This window comes from Echinococcus granulosus, assembly GCF_000524195.1.
Source record: "Echinococcus granulosus chromosome Unknown EG_S00076, whole genome shotgun sequence".
NCBI classification, from domain to species: Eukaryota; Metazoa; Platyhelminthes; class Cestoda; order Cyclophyllidea; family Taeniidae; genus Echinococcus; species Echinococcus granulosus.
This window is the reverse complement of record NW_020170456.1, coordinates 1-25,786: the sequence shown is the minus strand read 5'-3', so window position 1 is coordinate 25,786 and position 25,786 is coordinate 1. Positions and strand designations below refer to the sequence as shown.

At 42.6% G+C, this 25,786-nt stretch overlaps 1 protein-coding gene across 1 annotated transcript; it reads left to right on the top strand. All coding sequences in view use genetic code 11, as the record gives it.

Annotated features, from left to right (window-relative positions):
• Nucleotides 1–5,513: 5,513 nt before the first annotated feature.
• Nucleotides 5,514–23,878, top strand: EGR_07376 (GPI inositol-deacylase; the record flags this gene model as incomplete). The annotated part of the gene is made up of 20 exons (XM_024496625.1): nucleotides 5,514–5,693; nucleotides 7,029–7,071; nucleotides 7,109–7,191; nucleotides 7,315–7,411; nucleotides 7,455–7,585; nucleotides 7,674–7,783; nucleotides 8,410–8,476; nucleotides 9,660–9,836; nucleotides 14,288–14,362; nucleotides 14,441–14,493; nucleotides 16,259–16,439; nucleotides 18,736–18,946; nucleotides 19,074–19,137; nucleotides 19,199–19,355; nucleotides 20,810–20,966; nucleotides 21,588–21,708; nucleotides 21,833–22,072; nucleotides 22,144–22,291; nucleotides 22,358–22,545; nucleotides 23,503–23,878. 20 exons carry the CDS (start codon nucleotides 5,514–5,516, stop codon nucleotides 23,876–23,878), a joined length of 2,859 nt encoding a protein of 952 aa, XP_024348912.1.
• Nucleotides 23,879–25,786: the final 1,908 nt, after the last annotated feature.

Genomic DNA, 25,786 nt, shown 5'->3' with positions numbered 1-25,786 from the left:
ACTTTAATGTTACCTTGCTTCAAATTATGTATACTGATGAACTGCCCTCAAATCCTTGATTCATTTAAGCTCCATCGGTGCAGACATCATCTTGAAACATGCTTGGATGTGGTTAATGGCTAATGAGTGAATGACAAAGTATTTCATTCTCTTTTTTCTCTCTCCCTTATTCTCCCTTTCCTCCTTTTTGGAATGATAAGTGAAATGTCTCTTCTGTTCCGCATATTCAGGATCTTGAGGCGATAGAATGCTAGTAAACTTCAGGCGGTACATCAACAAAGCAAACCTGTGAAACAAGGAGACTACATTACGTACTAACTTTAATCCAGTAAGTGGCAGTCACCCTGTCATGGCGACTTATTGTGTCACCTTTGTAACAGATACGTGGCTGGTTTCACTTCACACGTTGGGCTGCTGTGGCCAAAGGCAAGGGATGATCCTGGTGGGCGTCGGAGTTGAAGCCAGGAAGAAGGAGATGACGTGGTAGCTATGCGGTATGTAAGGAACTTCGCTTCAACCAGAGCCAAGTGTATTTCTCCAATTATATTCATTGAGTTTGTTCAAATATACGGTATTTACGGAAGGACCACCGGTTTTTGCCGGGTCTAATCTGCGAGATAGGCCATCTGCATTTTCATGGTTAGTCTCCTTCCCCCACTGTACTGTGAAATTGTACTGCGGCAGCTCTTCAACCCAACGTGTCAACTAACAGTCAATCTCCTCTCTTTTTTCAACCGGTTCAGAGCCTAATCAGCCGTCCTCGCCTCCAGATATTGTCTGAAATGCCTAACCATTATAATGATAGCGATGAGCTCACACTGTGTGACGCTTTCCTTCAGCCTTTGTTTGCTAAGTTTGGTACTCGCGTAGGCGGTGACATGTTCCTGACGATCTTTGACCTTTGGTTAGAGTTCACCACTTATGGCTGTGTCACTAGCGTCCTTTCCCAGTGAGAATGGTGGAGCATTTAAATCAAAGTTTGATAATGACGCATTCAGTGCGAAGCTGATCTTTTGCTTCAGCTGAATGAAAACTTCATTGTACTCTTTCCCCATTTGCATTACTTTTCCGTCAAGTTATGCAGCGGGCCTGCAATCTTAGCGAAACTTCATCAAAACGTCTCCGGTAACCTTACAGGCTTAGAATACTACGTAGTTCCGTCTGATTAGTTGGTATTGTCAGGTCCCCACTTGCTTTATGCGGTCTTTGGTGTGTCCAAAAAGCAGACCGAGGTGTACGAAAATTGGCCATAGTTAATACTGCGTTTCGCAGATGACCCAACACCAAACTCAGATTGGTGTTATGCACCTGAATATCGCTGCCGAAAGCAGGAATGTCACCCAGGTTTGTTATACAATGCTTCGAGAATACCCCGATTAGTATGAGCTACGGTTGTTGGAAAGTGGCAGCTGCATTACGGAATTTAAAAGGCATTGCCTGAAAATTACAAAGCTCTTTTACTAGTGTGAAAGCAGTCATCTCCCTCCCTGTTTCTTCCATTTCCACATGTCAGTATTGTGATTTTTAGCCTGGGGTGAAGAGCCACTTTGATTCGTCTGCCAAATCGTTTACATGGGGCATTGGGTGGGGGAGGGGCGGTGACAAGGATTTAACGACTGTCTCTCCTGGTTAATAGGTGGTTTTTAAAACAGTACCTAGGTGGCAATCGCGGATGCAGAAAACTTACCGACTGGAATGCCGAGGACAACGTTCAACTGTGCCAGATGATGTGGCAGCGCTTACCACTTTCCACAACTACTGGTCTCCTTGATTTCCGCAGTCAATATTCCCACCCGACAACATGATCAGCAAGGCTCTTTATGTTAATATTTTAGCCTCATACAGTGGAAAAGCCTATCCAAATCTCCTCTCTAGGCCTCACGTCACGTCATGTCGTGTCATGCAATATTATTCCAGTTCCGAGTACGGACTTCTGAGTTCCCACTCTTCCAGATCAAGCTAAGTTCAAACTGGCATTTATTTCGGCATAAGCTGTAAGGCTTGTGCGTGAGGTTCGACCTTCCAGACTTCTTTAAACAGCCGATTGAAACGCTATGCTGTGCCCTAGCCCTAATTTTCAGGTTTTCTTTTAGAAAAATTTTTGCTTTACCTTTGAGCATTCTACAGAAGTTGAAATTAGGGTTTAATAACCCATCTGCTCTAAGTCTTCGCTGATTCTGCCATTTAGGCAGATGCCTTACATCCTTGCCATTTCGGCATATGGCTTAACTAGGCAAAAGTAAGACTAAATGCATTAACAGTCTAGAAAAGGCAGCATCTTAGCAGCTATACATTTGTACTTATTATCCGAATCTTTATCGTCCACCTTACAAAAATCCCACCGCTAAAGATAGCCGACTTCTGACCAATTAGAATGCCCGTCTTATCATCGTTGTGCTTTCACCTTTAGCTAGTGACAAGGAGTTGGATATTAACGATGAAGCTTTGTAGTGATTCGGCGGTGAGAGAATAGCAGCAACTTGAAGGTTCCCTCTTTCTGCTCTCGCAAAAGCAACGGAATTGTGGCCTTGCTACCCGTCTTTTTTCGCAAACCAATGGAGGAATGGGAAGAATGAACAAGTCAGAAAGACATATGCCAGCACCACTTGCATTTAAGGATAAATAAATAATTGTCAACAAGCCACATAAATTTAAACAAGGTCTTATTTTAAAGTAATTTTTCATGATTTGTGCCTGAGATACCTTTCTGACTAAACAATAAATGCAATTTTCTCCTGACGGTTGCTACTTGGCTGCCCTGCCTTGCCGATCAACCGAGACATGGTAATGTGGTAAGCCATTGCCTTTTCTATTTGGTTGGAAGGCCCGACGACAGAGACGACATACAATGGGGTTGGATGGTAATGATGTTGGTGACTATGGTAAGGGTTAATGGGACGGAGGCATAGTTCATGGATAAATAATGCCGTTTAATGATAACAACGCGCAAGATTGGCTTCATTTCCTTGTTCGATGCGTGATGGAATTGCAATGTTGGCGCTACGGGCTTTAAGGGGGAAGAGCATTTCTTCCAACCCTAGCTATTTTTCAATTTCAGAAGTTAGACGAGAAGTCCTTCAACTAATCATTGTGGGTCTATGCTACCCAGTCCATTCTTTGGCACTGTTTGCTAATGATACGGAGAGAAACTGCCTTCTTTATGGTTTAAAAGACAACTCTCAGCAGTTAGGCAGCCTTCCTTCATTGCAGATATAGAGGGAATGTGAATCAAGATATTTACGATCTCCTGACACAGATGGGACCGCAACACCATCAGACAACACTTTCGCCTATAGATCTGGCAATATTAGTTGTTGACATCTGTCTGTCGATTCCATATGAGTTAGAAAGTCACATGTGCTAGTCGAAGTTTGGATACCTGGAAGTATTGCGAGATTTCTTTATAATTGCAGCAGCTGCGTTCAAATAAAAAGGATAATCTCTTTTGCAACCTTGTTAGGAAGACTGAGAGGTGGCGAAAGAAATAGAGGATTTAGCAGTGAAGACACGATTAAAGTTTAATTTCACTGGTGGCCAATCTGGCAAAGGGTAAGTCCTTGAAATATAAAGCAAGGGTAAAGTGCAACAACCGACCCTAGACCATCCGGATCGCCTTAGCACGGGCGTTGTTAAAGATCACTTCTAATTGGATGTTGACTGAAGAAGTCACCATTCGCTAGCGACTAGGTCGGTTGCTCTGTCCCTTTATTCATAGCTCTAAAAAGGATCATCTCCCATTGCTAAAGCACTCATATTTGATGACCGTTTCTTGCCAAAGGATGATTTACTGCTCTAATGTCAGACTAACAAGAAAAGATGTAGTTAATGATAGTGGCAACATTCAATCATTTTCCTCCCATCCTCTAATGCATTAAATTACAAATAATTGCTTGCATAAAACATTGAGCAATTCCCGCTCTTAAATGTGATTGAAGTGAACCCAACCATCACTTAGTTGATAGGGATGTGATTTGCAGTGGAGCCTAATGCCCCAAGCTGCTGCAACACAGCAAAAATCAAATCGCAGGAACGCGTCTTCTTCGGCATCCTTATAGTGCACGCCAGTTTACAAAGCACCTAGTCGCTTGTAAACTCGGCACGTCTGCGACTTTTGATGAGCACGCAGGGGCCAGCGTTAGGTTGGGAATTAGCCTCTCAACTTCATCCCCATGGGCGTAATTTGATTTGTAAGCACGAAAAACTCATTGTCTTAAGAGATACCTCCTTTCCGAGTCCTGAGCTCTGTTAAATCCGAAAGTTAACATTATTCTCGGCGGCGGTGATGGCTTTGCTACATTCCTGATAGTTTCTTCCTCGTTTTAGAGATATCTAGGCTCCTATAAATTACAGAATAATCTAAAAAGGCACGTTGATAAAGAATGACAGCATTATGGAACGTAAACAAATGATTGTATCTGGGATTTGGTCTACAAGCTTCTGGTGGGGGAACTGCCATAACGCTGGTTCCTTTGTTCTTCTTTCAGTAATTCGGCACCCTCAAACATGTGACTTTATTACAAGTGCCTTAGGAACCGAAATTACCCTACAAATCTCGCGAAATGATTTAGATTCGAGCTACACAAATGTAGAGAATCGAAAGGTCATTGAAATAGCATTTGTAGACCATACCAGAATACATGGTCCATATTACAGGGTGGCTTTCGCAACTTTGCCTCTGGTTGAGGAGTTGCAAATTCTTTAGATTGGTGCCAAAATAACCCCTTGTCATCTACACCCAAGAATGTCAATGAATCATTAACATCAACTCACTCACACAGTGAGGTGGTGGGCTTTGGGTTCAGTGGATCTCTCTTGATCGTGAAATCATATTTGTGATACCCTTCATTCTACTTTTCAGGGATGAATTCCTCACTGAACATTCGCTGGTGTATTGTCTATTAGAGTAATTGTGTAAAAAATATTTGAGAAAAGTACGACCTATTATGTCTGATGGGAATACTTGGGAGAACAGATGGAGGCTAAAATATTCGAGATGCCGAATAGGTGAGTAGTACCTTAGCAACTGAGCATGTGGTTCTAATCTCCAATGTTTTTTTGTAATTTTCAGGTGTATTTTATTGCGAGTACATTATTTTATCTCATCAATGATGTTTAAACAGTCATTGAGAATGGAAGAGGTCCTTGATTGGCCTCAACCTTGAAATATTTGTTCATCATCTCGTCGCATTTAAGCTTAGCTGATTCTTAATGAGAGATGGTTCATGCCATTTTTTTGTAGTAAGGATAAACCCGAAGCAGGATAAATAATGACAATAGTAGTTGTTTAATTTTCCTATCCAAATACACGAACCCTCCCATCAAATTGGCTTGTAATTCCACCCTTGCTCACTTCTACATTACTTATGAATTCTCTTCCATATTCGTATACCTTATCGCAACTTCAGGCAACCTCGAAGAGTTGCAATGCTGCCTTGACATTGGCAGAATATTTGCCTACATAAAAGGATAAAGATTTTTCGCTCGCTTGCCTTTTGCTTGTTATGCAATTTTGGATGAATAACCAGTTTCAACAACTCCTGAAGAGGGAACCAATAAAGATGAGGAAGGCTTCAGTAGAAGCGGTGGCGCTTCGAAACCTCATTAGGCAAATTAATTTTACAAGAGCAAAGGCCTGCTCAATCGTGGCTGTAAATATTGCGGCCTCCGCGCAGTTCGGGACATCACATTACCTGGTAAGTTGACTTGAATTGAAAATATTGTGGGGGGATTCTCCACCCTCCAAGAGTATGATAAATATGAGCTCTATGAGGGACCACCAAAATTCAAAAACACATCCGAACCATTGGCTGTTGATATTTGTTAAAATTTTAACAATGGATCAAAGTATATGCCCTAGAACCAAGGAACGTAGATAAAAAATCTATGGATAAGAAAAAGTATTGTTGGCGAAATTATTGTGATTTCATAGTTTCGAGGAGAAGAAATCGAAGGCACACAGGCCAGTGGCGATCAGTAGGACTAAAGTGTGAAGAGCTGTTGGGGGAGCCATCGTGGACTTTCCTTAGAGAAATATCCAAAATCATTCCCAAAAGTAGTGATTAAATTTCAAATGTTGCAACTTTTTCTTAAAGTGGCCTATTTACTTTAAAACTGCCAATGTTTAGTTGAAATTTAGAGGTCTAGTGATATTTGGCCATTATATTGGGTCCCACCGATTTAATCATAAAGGAGGTGAAATGATGCCGCATAACATAAGTACATTTTAATTTCTGAGTTTCATACAACACCTTAAACTTTATTTAGGAAAGAAAGCACTTATAGCCAGTGGGGTCAAATTAAGCTTTTCTTGCGAAATGGATTTCAAAATATTTGTGCACAAAGATAGATTTCGTTTTCAAAATCCATCTAAGACCATTTTATTAAAAATTTGATTTCCTAAAAATTGAGTTCTATGTTGTCTTTAATCTTTTTGAAAAGTATTTAAACCACATCATCTTAGTTTAACTATACTAATTCCCAGCATTAATTGCCTTATTGCATTTTCGAATTTAGGGGCTGATGTTTAAAAATCGGGACGATGTTGCGTGTGTCGCTTATATGCTGTGTAGTGTTAGGAGGAATCTATATTTATTGCAGTATTCAACAGAACAATGAATGTTTAATGACCTACACATACGAGCACACCTACATGAAGGTTTGTTTACTCTGTCTATAAAGTCGCAGCCGATTCCGTTGAAAGGTAAAGCTTTGGAATCCTGTCAAAGATACAAACTTGGTGTATATAGGGAGAGGTAACTCTGAATACTTTTTTGATTTGCTCGTGCAGCGAATATACCTATTCGCCAACGGGTTCAGAAGGGTAAATTTTCTACTTTTCCTAAAAATCCGTTTTCTAGGACCATTCCTGTCCTTTTTATTCCTGGCAGTCAGGGCCATGCTAGGCAAGTGCGGTCTCTAGCCACAGTTGCCTTTGAAACGCAACTTATGTATTCTTTAAACTACACATTTGAGTTCTTCGCACTTGATTTCTTCCAGGTACTTTACCGTTTTGATAATGTGGCCCCTAGGATACATCGGCACTGTCCTCTGAAGTAGTGGAACGCCAAGCGGGTATTGTACAAAGGTCTTCTTAATTCTCCTTCATTAGATTGTGTCGTCGATGTCATTCCTTTTGTATACAGCCTTTTCGCTAAAGCGCCCACCCCCGTAACGATCGTTGGTCATTCCATGGTAAGTTGTCATTCTTTGCAATTTAGTAAACCTCTACCTGCCTAGTCAAAAACGTAGGGGAAATGCGGTTTGCTTATGAATGGCAAGCCTCTTTTCATGATCATGGTAATCTTTCTTCTTTAGGGTGGTGTCATTGGCCACTACGCCCTAGCTCAAGCAAAATTTGATCCGTTGATAGTGAATTCGGTGATTACTTTGGCGTCACCACTCAGATCTCCAGGTAAGTAAATATTATGTGACCGTTTCTCCTTGCTTTATTTTAGTCGTTTCATTGAGTATTCGTTTGTTGAGGATGTATGACCGTATTCACGAATTCTGGCGCACTGTACCTCTGGACTCTAATTACGACCATCTTACTTTTCTTTCAATTACCGGAGGTATTTCCGATCATCAAGTGAGCAATGTCACGTATTTGCCAGCTTAGGATTCAGCTAAGTTCACTCCTCTTTTCTTGTTTAATTATTCTTTGATTTTTTCTTTAGGTGTGGGATGGTTTGGGAAAAACAGCCCTACCGGTGGACCGTGCACTTCACCTTTCCAGTCCTTCAGTCAATCAAGTCTGGCTGTCCTGTGATCATCTTTCCATCCTATGGTGTGTTTTCTCGGGTCGTATCACTTCAGTATACTTGCTATGAGCCTTTGCAAGTGCCAGTTTTTAAGCTCTAGAGTCTGCAGTACTGAGCTTGCATGAACAAATGTGGTAGAGGTACTAGACTTTTGTCCTTATTCATGTCGATCACCCTTCGAATGAGTAGGTAGTATTGCTCCAAGACGTTTACCACGAACGCAACTTCATAGCTTGGATATGTACCGTCTACATATACGTTAGATCTCCTCTGGCCACTTTGACCACAAGTAAATAGTGTTACTGAAAGACGCCACTCGGCGGGTTAGTTTTGGGTAGATCCGTAAATAGTCACGAATGGTCCTATTTTTTATGCAGCAATTCGACTTTTCTCGTGCAGCATTCAAAAGGGTATTTCTTCATACTAGAACCCTAATGAAAGTATTAATATTGCTTTTAATGTAGGCTGGTTGAATGGTGAAACGTGATTTAAAACACACGCACCCGCACACGTACTTGATTTGTTACCATTATCAAGTGTACCATCCAGTCACGTGTTAATGAGAGTCTAAAGTTTAGAAAACCTGTAAATTGGGGCTCTTCCAGTTTGAGTAAAGCACACGGTTTCCTATTTATTCGTTTCTCCTTTTCAGGTGCAGGCAGCTTGTCTTTCGCATTAACGATGCATTATTCGCTAGTGTCAACACCACGACACGAATGGTAATTGTGCTCCTCTTATGCTTGTTTATGCGTAACTGCGCACACTCAAGTGCAGGGCCGTCTTTTGCAGGTATTAGACGGTCATGCAATCTCTACATCTCTTAGTGTAGATTGTCTGAGATGTTGATAACACTTCCTTTCCTTTTTGCCAGCTCTTAATCGAGTGGAACCGGGACTTGGTAATTGGGGACAGCTTGATTATCAGTGACTTTGATAGATTCGCAGGCCCACGCTACTCAAGAATACTGACAAACGTGTGACGGGTGCCGAGTATATTTGTGTCGTTAGGTATGGACTCACCATCTTCCCAAGGCCGCACCAAGTTTGCGGATTTTCTATAACTCGGCAGCGTTAGTACCTCCGATGTCGGGCTCTTAGTTACTGCGACTACCAGTCATCATTGTTTATTTTTCAAAATGGTGTCCACGCTTGTGTTTGTAGCTTTTATCGGTCGCCAGTAACTATCAGTGCGGTGTATTTATCGGTTAATAGTATTGTGTGCATTGCCACCATAGAATCCTTCAGTTTTCAAGTGGTAAGATCAAATACCCTGGTTTGCTTCTGACTCTTCTCCGCTTTCACATCGTTTCGGTTCGGTTATGAAATGATGCAGCTTAAAACATCGCGGAATTTGGCATTAGTTTCAATGAGGTGTTTCCATGGGAAGCTGTGATTTAACTCAGAAATGTGTCAACTGCATAACCTCAGCTGAGATCTTGAAGGTCACTTGGTGACCGCATTGCCTCCGCAAAACACGCCACAATTAGCAGCAGTCTATGACTTAACTAGATACTAATGCGTTAGTGTTGAAGAAATAATCAAATAGGGTGCAGAGGCTGGGATAGATTTTACAGCATGAATCAAGTAGGTTAACGAACGTCGGTAAGAAAGTGGTCCAATCCTTGGTTTTATTTTCCACAACTGTCAGTGAGAAAAATGCCATTCGAGGTCATTCCATCTCGCCCTAAATAGGCAACCGCTGAAGCTGCCAGTGGGTGTTTACAACGCCAATATTGATACATATGGTTCGACTAACCGACGCAAAACGGATCCTCCATGCTTTGTGCCTCAGTCTCGCAGTACATTAAGTCCAGGTTGCAACAGTGAACCTATTGCTTTACTGTCAGTAGTCGCGTGCTTCTCAGGGTAACGATCCTTACTGCCAGTGTTTTAATCATCCTAGCCACTGACAAGTCGGGCCAAACGGATGGATGTGCTGCAAAAAATCTTCCTCTCCCACCCAGTTCCTCTTAAACCTCCTCTGCCGGGTAAATTTGGTCAGTCACCAGCTGTCATCAATCCACGCTGTGCCTGGTTCAATCGGGCTGGTGATCCAAATGGAGTCTACACAGCTGCTAAGGTTTTTCTTTCAACCTAATTTTATATCCAACCTCTAGGGTTATTTTCCTTTGTGGCTTGAATTGGCTCAAGATAACGCGGCATTTTCCATTTTCAATTTACTTCTTACCGATTCCCGTTATTTTCACGTTCTTCCCTTAAATTTGAACCTTCTTAAGTGATAAAGTCATCCGCTCAAAATTAGGAGAACCAATCACAGTTCGCCTCTTCAAACCCTTTTACCTGCCTGCATACAGATCATTTGTTATCTTCTTTCCACTTGATCAACCGCATTGTCACGGCCATTTGTACACTTCTTCACGGCATGAATGACCTTGATTTAACTATCGACTGGCGCAGTCCTGTTGCGTGTCTCGTTTCGTCTCCGTGTGGCATTGTCAGGCACTTCCTCTTTTTTTGCCCCTAGCGGCGTGATGCGCTCGAGGTTACACAATGCCTCCAAACTGTGTTCAGACAAAGTTTAAAGTGCTCTTTTTTATTTAAAAGGTTTGGTGCCAGGTGACTACTCTCATTCTATCAATAATGAGAGGAGGCACCGACAAAAGTTCACTTGGACCCATTTCACCGTTCATCTACTTCCAGGCTGTCAGATGAAGGAGATTTTGGTGGGCAAACAAGAGCATGAATTGGGAATTTTTAGATTTTATAATCTTCTTTGCATCCATTTTTGTCCTTGTGGTTAAATTTACTTCTGTGGTGTTTGCTCCTTGGCGAGGCTAATATTTATCGTCCGTATTCTTCTCGCCTGACATGGCAATGTCAGTCATCTCACAAGTAGCATAAGTTGTGGTTTCCCTTCTCGCATTAACAACGAGTGGGTGGTTATTGCGGTAGCAGCTGCAATCCTTATGTTTCCCTTCTTTATGTTCGCGACTTGACCATCTCTACTGGGCGTGCTACGAAGTTAGTGCCCAAGTGTCATTTCTGGGCTATCAAGGAGAAGAAAGGTGGACGAAATGAAAGCCCAGTAAAACAGCTAATTAGTCTTAGCAGCAGAGAAGGAATTTTTTGACTTGCGTCACTAATTTGTGATTCGACTGTTCCTGCTTTGAGTGAAATGGGCTTCGGTATGACTCAACAGTCATCATTGTTGCAACTACCTACTGATTACCCTTCTCATTGTTGGGGGATAAAACCGTTCAAATTCCATTCCCAATGTAAATAAACGATCTAGGAATGGTCTGGACACCAAAGGGACAAAAATTAAACCGCATGATGCTGTTGTCTCTCACATGGCCTCTATTTGCCTCACTCCCTTCTTTCACTCGACATTCAGGTCGGTCAGGTGTTCCGGTTGTGGTGATCACGTTTAAGTCGTGGAGTGGTTTTGACAACTTTTCATTACTGCCACCTTTTTTTTTTCTTGCTTAAAAAAAGCTAAGATGTAGCTTTGATATTTCTTTCCTTTGCTTTCACTTCGATGGTGTCGGGTGGTGACCGTTGATATCCTTCCTCTATTGGATTGTGACTGGACAGCACTGGAAATGCTAATTGAATTTCACCAAAGTGTCCAATAATTTTCGGGAATAAATAAATGGACTTTCTCAATTTCAGAAATGTTGGTATCAAATGAATGCTTTGTAATCCATACAGGGAGCGGCGTAAGTGATGGTTTGTATTCTTGACTTTACTAACAAGCACTAACAATGGTATTTCTCACTGTTATAATAGTTGAAATTTGCGTCGATGTTATTTTTCCTGACTGCACGCTTAGAGACTTTGATACCGCTGAATTCCTCGAAGGATTGCTAATGACTCGTCAATGCTGACAGGTGCTTGGTGGTGGGTAACTAGAACCTTCAGTTTTTTTCTCTCCTGAGGGTAGAAGAATTGTATACCAATTTTTGTGTCGTATTTTTTTTACTCCATATTGCATTTTATGCGCACAGTTTGCTTCCTCGTTTAACGCCTCCAGATGATACTTTTAGTTGTCATAGTTATCTCCTAAATTGGTGGAGAGGTTAAGTTGTGTAATCAGTACCACCCAGCATAAATACGAAAGAGTGAACTGAGGCTGATAGGTTTCTGCATCTTAATAAATTTTAAATGGAGTTTAGTTGCATTCGCCTTGGCAACACAGAGAAAGCGAGTAAATTCGCCACCTCAAATAAGTCCAGCACATACTCATGAATTAGACTGACAACTTACCTGCTGTCATAACTCAACGCTGGAGTGGCATAAAGCAGGTGTGCTGGAAGGCTCCCATTCTTTGCCATCAATTTGTAGAGAATCGGATACGTGGGAAATTCTGCTAAAGTTCAATTTTTATTCTCAAGTGTTGATGCTTCATAAAAAAAAAGGATATCCAGAACTCGCATAGCTTACTGATAATTCACACCCCAACCCAAGCTTACTGCTGCAGAATTTATAGCCATGACTGGTGCAAACCATCCACTCCTTTCTGCCAAGGTCGTATAAGGCAGGGCGATTGGCAGGTTGGCTGTCAGCCCATTTGTTTTATTGCTCTTGTCTAACACCAAATGTCGATCACTTCTTCACCAACTCACCTCATAAACTAAGATACTCATGTTGTTACTCAGTTCGGAATCATTCTACATCTGCATTTTTGTTGCAAAGTGAACCAATTTGTCTCCAACACGTATCAGTCCAACCAGATACCATCATAGATTGGCAAAGGAGTCATGTCCCTCACGCTCGTGGGTGACGTGTCAAGTGAAGTCCGAAAATTCACATCCACGCTGATTCTTTTAATATAGATTAACATTGGCAGGCCAAAAAGCAAGCGCATAAATTGTTTTGTTGACGTTATTCTTGTAGGCATAGTAGCAGTGAGCGATTCAGGTGAAAACACCAAAAGTGGGTACCTTTGTTTGGATGTGATATGACCTTCTTATTTCGTTTTAGTACTCATTCAAGACAACTAAACTAACTTCTTTAAGATTGATGGACCCGTATTCTGTCGGATTTCGTTTGCTTTCACTTCTCCAGGCACTCATGTATGATGTCCTGATTTCCACAATTCAGCTAGGCGTCACAAATGTGTGACATGTATTCTTGTGTATCAAACAGATTACGTGGGCTTAAGGGGATAAAGGAGTAAGGAATGTTTTGACCTGAGAATAATCGCATTTTGGATCATGAGCACCTTGACTTGTAGGAACTGGGCTGTGGTGGTCGCTTTTGCTCGAACACCTTGGTACCAGACGTTTTAATGTTTATTTTTTGGGACATGCACACACACACACATGACTTGACTAAGTGAACTAGTCGTTACACTGTCATATCGCAAGGCAATTATAGAAGAATCGTTTTGTTGTCATTACACATGGGGCAATTCAACTCAGCATATCGACATTTGACTGACAGAGACGTGGCCTTTACAGTAATGAGGGATTGACTTAACCTGTGCTAACCTCAAGAATCATCTGCACACATCTTAAGCAACATTGACTTTATTAAGGCCAACAACTACTGCCGTTGGTGAAATCGACATTTTTGAGAATTCTAAGGGGCGTATTATTTCTAGAGCCTACTTTGACAACAATGTGAGAAGATGAAAAAGGGTTTGAAGCCTCAGACAATTGAGAAAACCCACTGCTTGCGGATCAGATCAATTTAAGCATTTCTGTTGAATTCGTGACCCACCTGTATGGTGTGGAGGAGGACTCCTTTTTGTTGAATGGCTCAAATGAAAGAAAAGTCCGATTAAACAATTTGGTGTTATCACCAACCCAGTTTTTCGGTGTGCTGGAGATATCTTTGGGTTGCGTAATTAGAATTTAGGTCCTGCAATTCACAGAGTTGCCGAAGAAGAGGATTTGCTGCCCCTAAATACCATATAATTACTGGTACGAAAGGCGCTTGGTAAAGCTGTCTGTAAATACATTTTTTCAAAAATTTCCTAGGAGTTTTAAGTTAGGCACTAACTCCCATTTCGTTCCCATGGTAAGACGTAAAGGTTGAATGAATTCGAAATTTTGAAGTAGCTCAATAGCCTTATCGTAGCCCCCAGTCCAGTTGATGAAAACAAAGAAAACGGCTAAAAATACTTGCTAACAGAAGTAGACTTTCTTTTCTCCTTTTGTTGGCAATTCGCAAATCAAATGGTCTGCATTAAATTTGCTGTTCACTGATGTGTCAGAGGAGGTTGACTTCATCAGTGTGCCCGATCACGCCGTGCCGGAATCCTTCCTTTCAACTTTCAAGAGCTTGTACTTTGCCGCATAAAAGCATTTGACCAATTTAGCATTGTCGGTCCTTCGTTTTGTTGTGATGTGCTGCAAAACTCATTCAAATCTGATTAAAAAGGAATTTTGCTTGAACCAAATTGAAGAATTGACCTCACGTGTATTGCTGTACGGCGTCCCTTTTTCTGCCTCTAAACCGAGCCAAAAGTCTTCGTACTGAGGATGGTTTAGGTCCGGATACCCGCGTTTTCAAGTAGTTGTCGATGCCAGTTTCACTTTCCCTTCTTACATTTCTCCTGCTTAGGGCACCTGCACCTACTTCAAAATCGGGCCGTTGACAGGAGAGGCCGCCGAAAGAGTGCTCCTTCTTCCTACTAATGTAAGCTATCTTGTGACGTAGTCTTTTTTGTCCCGCTTTGTTCTCCAGCGTACACTTCTTTCTTTCCTTTGTTTGTAGCTCAATGTGAAAACCATCTACCTATGTGACAAGTCGGTCAATTCTGTCCCATGGTAGGTGCCTGCCTCATTGCTCAATCATCCACCTCATTATCATAGACTATTTAGGCATTAGTGATGGTTATTAATAACTGGACAAATACGTATGATTTAGGTTTGAGAATGCAGCCTTGAAGTCTAATAGGACTTTTAGAAGACCAACTTACCAGCCTTACTCTTCTTCCATTCATTGTATGCCCATTCCCTTAGTGCTGCTGGCCAAGTTTGGACTATTAAGACGAATTTAACATCTCGTCGTAGTCCACTTCCCTTTTTCAATTCTTCTGCTAATTTGGCATTGTCTTGACGTCCATCTGGGTTATCTTTACCTTGGTAATGATTGGGCCTTTGGCATTTTTCCCTGAGGCACTTTTCTTTTATGCATAAGTCAGTGATGCATCCCATTGTTGGTGATAATTCACAAATTTTCGCCATATTGCTGTTCTTAAACGGGATAAAGCACTACCTTCCGGTCTTCTGCCATCTAAGTCTATTTCTTCCGCTCCGGAATCCGATTCATGACAATGAAGTAGAGCCAAGAGTTGAAAGTTTTCATTTCCGTTCCAATCTCCCCTCCTTGTCTTACTGCTTTGAATCTCTTCGTTCGTCTGAAATTTGGCGATATTGCGAAGGAATGATTATACAGTCGAACAGCAGGACGAGACGAGATTGAGTTGCCCACTGTATACAGAGTGCCTCCTAGAATCTCGGTAGGCAGATGAAATAGCTAATTAGCCCTGCCATCTGTTTCTTCAGCGGTTTCAACTCTGCGAATAAACTTTTAGTCGGTAGATTAATGCTGGTTTTACCACCTCTGAAGAGTTGGCCCTCTTTCCACCCCGAATTGTCAATGTGATGGTCTTTTCACTTTCACCTGAATTAATTGCGGATTGATTTTACCAGACTCTGTGTACTCCCGTGACCCTTTGACCCGCTCGACCAGTGAGGCAGTTTACTCTTGTCTTGCGATTTTTTTTGCAGTTATAATGTAAATCCCTTTCTTTTTTCCCGCAAATTCCCTTGAATGAATGTGTAGAGGTCTTCCTGTTCCCCCTCAATAGCAGCTGTAGTGATGATTATGGTGAAGGTGAATAGGCTCAGAGTCGAGGCTGCGGCGCTGCAATGCTAGGGGCAATATTAATAATCATGATTTTAATCACTCCGAGTCCGAACGCCTCGAAACCGCAGTTGCTGTTGCTCCACCTCTGATTCAGATGCATTCAATTCATCAGCCACCATCAGGGATCGTTGACATCATACTGGTTAATAGCTGTCAAGAAAAATTGTGGAAAAAAGAGGAAATTTGTCCCCTACGACTCAGCCATTTTAGCCCTCTAGCATGTTACCGACAGTCTCCAATTTGACTCCTCTCTCCAGCTATATTTTCATTCATTTTAAGCAAGCATGTCACATATGTGTGACATTCAGACTCAAGCCAAATCGGGACATCAGATTTTCATAATGCTGGTGTAGTGAGTCTGCCAGTAACCTCTTGACAATCTTTTAATAATGGGAAATTTGCACCCCAATTTTAAATAACCAGCATTAGCAAGAGCCCGATTTCATTCTAGAATACTCTACTATCCAATTTACTAACAAAGTTGACCAAAGCTCTGTTTCTGTATTGCTGTGTTATATTAGGTGAGAGATTACCATCTAACTGAAGTAGACTTCACCAAAATGGTCTCAAATGTCTAAAAGTCTGCATAATTAGGCAAAATAGGTAATTGAGGACTCAACCTGACGCTCCCTTTATCCTCTTCTCCCTTTCCTCTTTTAGTCCTACTCTCTACGAGTTGCCGGAGGAGTCAGTGCAATGGATTATGGTCCCAGGAAACGCTAAAAATACCGGCAAAGCACGAAGTCTCTTCGTTGTTGGATTCAACAAGGACAATCTCACCCAATGTCCCATTGACGTTGCTGGCGCTTCTCTGGTCGTCCATCTCACCCATCAAACCAAGGTGTGTCTGCTCTGTCGAATTTTTGAGTTAAGAACTTTAAAACGTCTCCCTTTTAGTCAGGCTACTCTGCGATTCGATAGTTCGCGAACGTCCAAAATTTTACTGTAATGATTTTACTATCTTTAAAAGGAGAATTCTTTTTATGTTGATGGATCAACTACGAGGAAGGTTATGGATAGAGTGGTGGAATCACTGCCAGCTTACAAAAAAACCTGAGCAATCACTGAATGGCAGATATTTTGCGAGTAGAACTTCCGTCAGTAGTCTCATTTACAGCGTCATTTGCTCGGTAATGGCCTGTCTTTTCTAACTAACCTCGCAGACAATGTGGTACCCGTTTAAGAAGCTATAAGGAGCTTTACTTCAGACGCAGGGAGGAACTGAGCGACTAGTGGTGGAGCATTCCCAAGGTTACATCGTGAGAGGCTGAAAGCCCTGCGTAAACAAATTCATTGCTAAAAATATCATTTTACTGCTTAGCTTTCTCTATCCTTCGATAGCCATGAATTTGTCTTTCCGTACTGTTTCACTAAGTCATACTTGGTTGGAACGCACACACAGTGTTTTGAATAACTGAAACATTCTTAATTTTGAAGGAGAGGGTTAAAATGTTAACCTGAATGCGCTTGTTGTGTTACTTTTACCTAAGGATTGAATGATAAAGCCTCAAGTAAACTCTTTCAGTCGGGAGCCCTTTTCCGTTTCCCCCATTTCATAATTTTACTTCCTTTCACCGTGACTCGGACAATCGCCTGTCGCGAGGTATCGTTCAAGCAAAGGGCATTCGAATGCCAAAGGTGTTTTAGCAGCCGAGGTACTAGTACCTGCTGATAAGTAAACGGGTTTTATGCAGGCGTTTGACCTTTTAAGTTCAATCCTTAGTACGGTTTTGTTGTCACAAAAATTGTGTTGGCACTGACCGAAAAGCCACACATCCGATGCCAGTCAATCATTGCCCTTGCGGTGCCATTGTTTACCCTGTTGGCTCCTTGGTTTCACTTTGAACCTCTAATGCAATGCATTCAAATGTGATTTCACCTACTTATGAACCACCCTTGGAGGGGTGATGATGAGAAAACCCGTTATTAATATGCAATAATATGCGCTGAGCGAATGACATTTTATTTGGGCCTTGTGCCTATCAACTCCTTTTTTAATGTCTTTGTACTGATCAAACAACTATATAGTTGAATGGCCTTCAGAAAAAAAAAATAGGCTGAAGTCGAATGCTCATTTATTGTTGAAGTCGCTACAACGCATGCAACTCAGAAAGTATCAGAATTACCAACTTACCGGCGGGCTACGAAATCATTGCATGGTGATCGAATGGGTTCGTGAGAAGTTTTCCTGCAGTAAAAGCTTTCCAAAGTAGTTTTATTTATTGAGACAATCACTATTTTAATCCATCATCCCTTCCCGAGGGGTCACAAGCTTACTGCGAATGTCACCTTTATTGAGTTTTTTGCCTTCAGAGGCCAGACAGCCATGCCATAGCCGCCTCCCCTCCTGTCTCTTCCATTTCTTAACCATCTGTTGAGCATGCAGTTATCCAAGACCAAAGCAATATAAACTTGGGGAAATGTCATTACCGACCACGGAGGTTGAGGTAGTACCTACCTCCCAACCCAAATACTGTTTGAGGTCTTGTGTGTCGAGAGTAGGACTTTCTCACACTGATTGACGAATCTCTTCTGGTCAATCTTCGAATCGTGTCGCAACTGTTTGGTCTTTATCAGGTAGACAACGCCAACTGCGGTCTACCGTACACTCACACGAAGCAGGAATAGTCTCTAGCAGACGAAATGGTGCGTGCCTTTGATGTGTGGAGTGGGCAGGGGAATAGTGGGTCGTTCGGGTACGACCGATAATGGGCTTATTGCAATAAGAAAGCCACCTCTTATCAAAAGTCAGCAGGCAAACAATCTAAGATCAGTGCAATGGTAGAACATGAAAGATGTAAGGGACAAATTGATGGGCTCTAAGTTTGCTGCCTTTCACCTGTTGCTGCATGTGGGTTGAGTTCATTTACCCAGATCCCACTACGGTGTTCCGTTCCTGGTTGTTGTGGGTGTGAACTATTTGCTCAATTATACGCCACATTATTAAGATTTGCACATTCTAAGGAGAGTAGAACACAACAATTTCTTCACAGCAGGACTTCACAATCGCCGGCATGGGGAATTATTTGTGACTCTTGACAATAACACTTCGGAGTTAACGAGTTACAAACAACAATCAGTAGAGGAATGAGACCTCCTTCCCAAACATGGATGTAACTGGTTTTATTTCTGCATAGGGTTCACTCATGTTTGACCTGATTAACAACGTGGATGCTCGACAATTGGAGTGGACTGGAGTCGGCAGTAGAAGTGCTATATATCTACCTCGAAATCATAGTCGTGCAACCTTCTTTCGAATGCCACTCCCATTCGATAATTTCCACTTTGGTCCTGCTCTACCACCTCCTTCCATACAGGTCGATGCTGGCTCATGTCCCCCCGAATCCAGTAAGTCCTTACCGATTGATTCTTGAATCACTTTCATGACTTGCATCTTTGAATAGTCGATGTCAGCAATTTCCTGATTGGATAAATACTGGCCCCAATGTCTCACCTTTTGCAACTTTTGCCTTAGACCTTGTCGGTCTGCTCATCTCTTCTCTACCCTGGGATCACCAAGTCTATCACCATCGATTCGAGTAGGTAATCAAGGTTTCTACTTTAAAAAAATAAGTACCCATGTTATATCTTTTTTGTCAGCCCCAGGATTTCGGCGGCATTTGACCTACAGACTGTCAGCCCTCTTCCAGAGCACTACGAAAATTTGACAACACCCTTCGTGGATGTAATAATTGACCCGCGTTGTGACAATACCAGGATTTACTTCTCATATTCGTACTCTTACTGGGTATTCCAGGTAAATTCAAAATTAGCTTCTAAGGAAAAGCAATTTTACCCAGTTTATTTTTCGCACTGTCGTAGTGCTGATGGAGGTGCTCTGGAGCGGTCTCGCGATTGGCTTGTATTTATTAGGCATAGTGCATACGATTGAGGAGGTAACTGTACACCTCGGTACGTGCAAAGTTGCCGAAATTCCCGGCACCTCTGTATTTGTCGATCACTCATAGCATCCACTCTCTCGGTGTTGGGCCTACAAAACTTGTAATGAGTGGTTCTAAATGCCTCGAAAAGGGACCGTTTTTAGTTTTGACTTCTACACAAGTACTTTATGCTCCACATCTTTCAGTTAACACGCTGCTGTTTTCTGCAGCATTTTAGATATTCTATTCTCAACTTTTTGTTCCACCAGTAACCTCACAGTGGTATCCAAGTAGCCAATCACAGAATCGAGCATAAAAATTGTTAAATGTTCAGTAAAATGGAAGTGGGTGAATACTTTCGGTCTAAATCTGTCGGTTGTCAGAGGTCCACCCTTGCCAACTTTCCCACCTCTCGAGCTCCCTCACCAAGGTGATGATGGGTTTTCTTTCATGCTAAAGATCTCCAGCTATTTTATTTAAGTCATGCCAATATGGTCCTGCTAGCGCTGACTTTTGGTAAATCGTTGTGCTGCATCACTGTATGAAAGGCTAATTTATCTCAAAATTCCACTTCCTGATCTGCAGACACCAGGTGGTTGTCGTCAACTCAAGAATAAAATCTACTTACCGGATGCATTTTCGTAAGGAGACCTTTTAGTCGTTCTTCCAGATAAAACACAATGCTTTTCAGCATGCTTCTTAGTCCCTTCAAAATTGCTTTTGCCAATTGATCTGAACCACTCTTCCTCGTCACAGTGCCTGCTTGAATGTACGTCACACCTTTTTTTGGCATGACAATTAAGGGTGAATGAGAGTGTTTTCATAGTCACAATCCTCTAGTCCTCAGTTATAAATCTCTCTCCTGGATAGTAGATTTTATGCTCCCTGTTTTGGTTCTTTCCTCTCTGCAATCAATTTTCGGCCAGTTTACTCACAGATTTGTAGTATGTGAAATGGAATTGAAGACAAATCTGGAAGCAGCCCTTTTGGTCGGTCTGTGACATGCGAGGAGCTTCGTGCCGCCAACGTAGAGACCGAATCCCGGGGGACTGAATGGCCTGTCGACTGGCTAAGTCTTCTCCAGATCCCATTAATAGCAGTAAAAACGAGACAAAATGCATTTTTAAAATTTACCCTTTCATATGGATCAGTTCCAGGATTTTTTGATTGCTGTAAATGAACCCACATCAGCTACGATTGTGAAAAATCTGAAATTTGCAGGTAGATTTGTTTACATTGTTTTGAGGGAAGGTCTGTTGTCGGAGTCAATTCTTAGTTATTCGACCCACCCAACTAACACTAACCAATCAACTCACTTGTTTCAATACAGATCGTCCGGGTGCACCTGTTCCACACCCCTTCGCTAATCACGGGTCACGCCCTACTTTCCATCTTCCTTCTCCTCGCCTCACATACTGTGCATTTTCAGGCCCCCTCCTGCAAGAGAAGCAGCAACTTTGCATTCTCTAGCCCTCTGCTGTCCGCTGGTAAGGTGATTCCATACGTCCCTGCGTCGTTTTTTTGGGGCTTAGCAGATGTTCTCAAGAGTAGAGGCAGCTGTCTGAATCCCAGCACTCAAGCTGTCCATGCGGACGTAAAGCATGTGACTAACGGAGCAGAGAAGATTTGGACGATTAGTAGCGGGGCTCCATGCCACCAATATGGAAATCAAATTGCGGAAGATAGAAAAAGAAATTTGCGCAAATTCATCGAAGATTACGGCAAATGTCAGCCTACTTCGTCTTGCTTTAAATTCTATTCTCAGCTTCGACATTCATGGGTATTCTAGCGAATTTTAGGCAGTCGTGAGCCAGAAATACAGATGATGAGGTGGATGAGCCTTTGCTAGGCAATTGTATTGAATAGAAATATTAATAGGTAAAATGGTTTTAAAAGCCAAGCAGTTTCCGTCTAAGGTTTGCTCTTCTTATGCAGCATTCCGGATGCAAGTTATAAGCATAAAAAGGGTTGATCAACTTGTAGCGTTGGCAACATGGACAGGTCGATTCGAGTAAGGCATCATTATGCTGCAGATTCTGCTACTGTAATTGGTCGTCTTGGTTCCACGTTTTCCTTCCCACTTTTACTTCCCCATTTTTTTTCAACAGATGCGACAGTTAGAGGGCGCTTGACGAACGAATGGAAGACCACAAAACATTTTCTCGTCGCCGTTGGCCTCCACTGTTTTGCAGCGCTCCTCCTCTGCCTCTTTCACTCTCTACGCCTCACGTAAGGTCCCGCTTTTTTGTTTCTGAAAGCCCCTTTATTTTACGTCAAACTGTGACTGTAGTCTTTGCAAAGTATTTATCCATTCTCCTCACACTTATTCGCTTTCTTCTCCTCCATCAACCAGCATTGACGATTCTTCACTGTGGACCCTCTTAGTTCCCACCTCCTCCTGGATTGAACTGGAGCGTCGTGGCGATCTGGGAAGGACATGGGCGGGTCCCTCGCATAGTCCTTTGGTCTCGTTGATGCCTTTTTACCTTCTCAATCTTCTTTATGCTATTCTTGTTCCTCTTATCCTCCACTGTCTAGCTGACAGTCGCACACCTCTCGCCCTCACTTTTCGAGTCCTAAGTCGGCTTACTGGGTTAGTTGGAGGAAATATTCCCACCTTATAATTGTAAGTAGGACAAATTTTTACCATGCTTTTACTCTCAGATTGCCGAGGCTCAACCAATACAGACCGTGTTGTGAGGCCAGGGCGCATCCATTCTCATTCTACATTGCGCTGGCTTGCATTTTCACCAGTTTCTTTTTCCACGATGGAGTTGCTTTTCTAGTTATTGCGTTTGCGTTGCTCCTGAAGGTATGGAACTTTATGTTAATACATCTTTCCCACAGCAGTACCGGCTAACACCTTCCCTCCTTTCAGTGTGGGTTCATGCTGACCAAGGCTACTGCCAACGATGAGATGGCTCTGAAAATAACGCCAATGGATGAGCAGTCACAAGTTCTCATGGCAGTACAACTGCGTTTCGCCCTTCTGTTCGTCTTCTGCAGTTTCCTCTGCATCGAACAGTGGTTCACATTTGCCTTCAAGGCAAAAATTTTCTTTGCTGGGTTAGTTTGCCGTACCCACTGCTACTTTAGCCTTTTCAGTAGTGCACCCCATTTTTGTATGCCTATTCGAGGGCATGAGTCTATGCTATTTGCAAAGTGGCATCAGTGACTTCATTGGCTAAGTTACAAGTTAAGCATAACCCGTGGCTGTAATTATAGTACGCCCATCTATGGGAATCACCTTCAATCAAACTACTTCCTTTATTTCTCATTTTCTTCCCTGTCACTTCAGTAATCTTGGGTATGTGACACTTTGAGTCTTCCCTGAAGTCATAGTACGTCATTCTAATGTGAAAGATTTGTTAGTGGTATAAGACAAAGTTGGGGCGATACAGTCATGACCTGAAGGCCATGACCGAAGCTTTAATCGCAACGACTGAAGAGCCCGACAAATAAAATGTACAAGTAAATTACCACCTACCACTATCTCCCACTTTCAATAATTGGTATCAGATTGTGGGAAAACCATAAGGCATTAGGATTCGCCGTAACTTGCTTCCTATCTTAGCAGCGCGAAGAGGGAGTATTCGTGACCATTGACGAATTCTTTCAGTTGGCTGTCCCTAGCTTCTAGACTAGTGACTTGTCCTAAATGATCAAATATAATCTCAGAATCACTATAACTTTGAAAGCGGTTGCTACCCTGGAGTAACGCACAATTTGGAATGGACCTGTCATTTCCACCCTGTCATCAGTTCAGGGTTGAAGTCATCTTTCAGAGCGGAACTCCTTTATGAAGTATTTCGTTTTTTGAGGCTTCAATCTGGTTGATTAATAAGAAGATAATTTAAAATATGGTGGGTAACTACAACAACAAAAGTTACAAAGTCATCACTGACGATTACACAAAAATGAATTCATGCATCTAATGATGATTGAATTTGTTTTTTTTTGGTCATAATCCCATAGAGTTTGCCATCTCATAATTTTTATTATTTTCTGCCTTCTCCACCACAGCTATGAATTTGATTGGCTACGTTTCTTCCAACCAACCGTCTTTCGGTTCTTCCTCCTTCTCACCACCGCGTTGCTCCTTTGCTCACCCCCAACTCCGCTAATATCGGTCAAAGGCCATCGTTTTCGACGCTTGCCACTACTACTTCTGGCATTGGCACTGCTCACTACACTGGCCGGTTGCCTAGCCTGCCTCGGTGGCTATCTGCATACCGCAGCCAGTCTACAAGCCTGTCTTCTAGTCACCATGGCAACAATGTTTCTTCTGGGTCTCTGGGTTGCAATGGCTACGACACCCTTTGCTGTCGCTGCGGCGGTGTCATTTGGACAGGGCCACGGTCGCCTCGTGATTGCTCTGTTTCCATCACGCGCTGTTTGAGAATAATCAAAATCACCACTTTTTCACTTCCCCTTTCTCGTCCAAGAAAGCAGCAAGCTAACGTAGATTACTTGGATGTGTATAGGTGTATTGGGCCAAGTTACTCTTCAAAGCTATTAAGGAATTTCCTGACATGGTAGGCACTCCGCTATCGGAGCAGAAAGGACTAACACCGAAAAGCCCTTAGCACCAGAATTTTACTGCTCTAGAACGAATGTCATCCCTCGCCCTGTCTCAGGGGTCCTCCTTGGCCCCCCTTGCAGCCACATTTCCACTTCGTCTAGCAAAGTGGTAATAAACCGCGAGGTGGAGAGCAGGCTGATCTGATAAGTCTGCATTGCAGTTGTGGTGATGTCTAGCGTAAACTTAGGCAAAATTTTAAATTATTTTAAATAGATTAGATGTACAAGTGGGAAGATTCGTTTGGAAGAATAGCGCCGGTATCTAGACAACATGCCACATCTGCCACGCCTTAAACGCCGGTTGCTTTTGATGAGGACACGTGCCAAAGAGCAATACGAGGGGAAAGGTGAAGGGAGGCAAATTATGCCCCCAGACCGTGATTCCAAGTACTTGGGAAATGATTTTGATTCATTCACACCTGGTTTTGAGGTGTTTTGTGTAAAACTTGAGACCGAGATGGCTGCTGAAAGTCTCGGTTTTGGCAGCCCCTTTATGAGTCTCTGCTAGTTTTACTCATTGACAACAGATGCCTTTCTTCTGTGGTGGTTTTGTGCCGTGTAGGTGGCAAAAAGCGGGGAACCTGGCAGCTCATCCGGCTTGAGCTTACAAATGTGGGAGTCCTGACTACATTGAGGTTGTGAGATCCCAACGAATAAGCTCACGCACTCTGACATCAAAAACTGCCTGCGGAAACACACTAGCACAGTCACCCCTCCGCCAATAAATGATCACAGTGCCGGTTTCACTAACATCGCTGTGATGAAGCCTCGAAGTGAACTATAGAGGTGTAAGGAATGACTCGTTTCACTCAGGCTACAATGAGTTGCTTCGAGTTTTAGTAACTTATCAATACATAAGTGAGGTGACTATCTTCCACCATCCTTATCCAATCTTCCATGGAAAGGGGTTCTCCATCCCAAACAAATATGCAAACTGTGGTGTACGGACACGCCTAATCTTGGATGCTTGCCTGCAAAATCTTATGTACATTTACGGAGCTATGCATCTTGATGTCTTTTTACTGGAAAATGAGGAAGGAAAGGAGGGAAAAGGGCAGAAGGCATGGCACATTGAGTTTGAGTATCTCCAATGTCAAGGTAGGCCAAGCAGACAAGCAGACACGTTTGCATAAATTTTCGCCATCTGCTGCTTGAAGAAACATAACTAGCAGAATGCAAAAGCTGGGGCGGCATCGCCCTTTAGTCCATCATCCCTCTCATCCGGAGTGAGTTTTGGTTAGAAGATCTTCTCGTGGACAAGTTTCGTAGTGGGTTGAGATCCTTCGCTGTCTGGTAAGATTTGCACTTCTTCGCGCTGACTGACCAGCTCTAAATTTTCATCAGGAGTGACTTTCCCTGCACACCTAAGAGTTGTCAGAGTTTGGCAAGGAACGATCGCATCTGTAGTGCACAAGCAGCACTCACAGCCCTCGGAGGATGAGGTGACACCTGTCTTGGAACTGTGGGCACATTATGGAGTGCATGGACCATTTGGCAATATCAACCATGCTTTCACTCCCTTATCAAGTGGAAAACGCAGAAAGGGAGTTCACTTCTTGCCACGTGTGTGTCAACGATCAACACTGCATGTTTTCAGAGGTGGTATGCCAACAGTCCTTGCGGCTTCCTGTCATCTCCTCATTCTTGCAGAACCTATCTGCTACTCTCCATCACCTCGAATGCGGTCACCACGATATTTGCAGCCGACGTCAATGTCAACGAATTG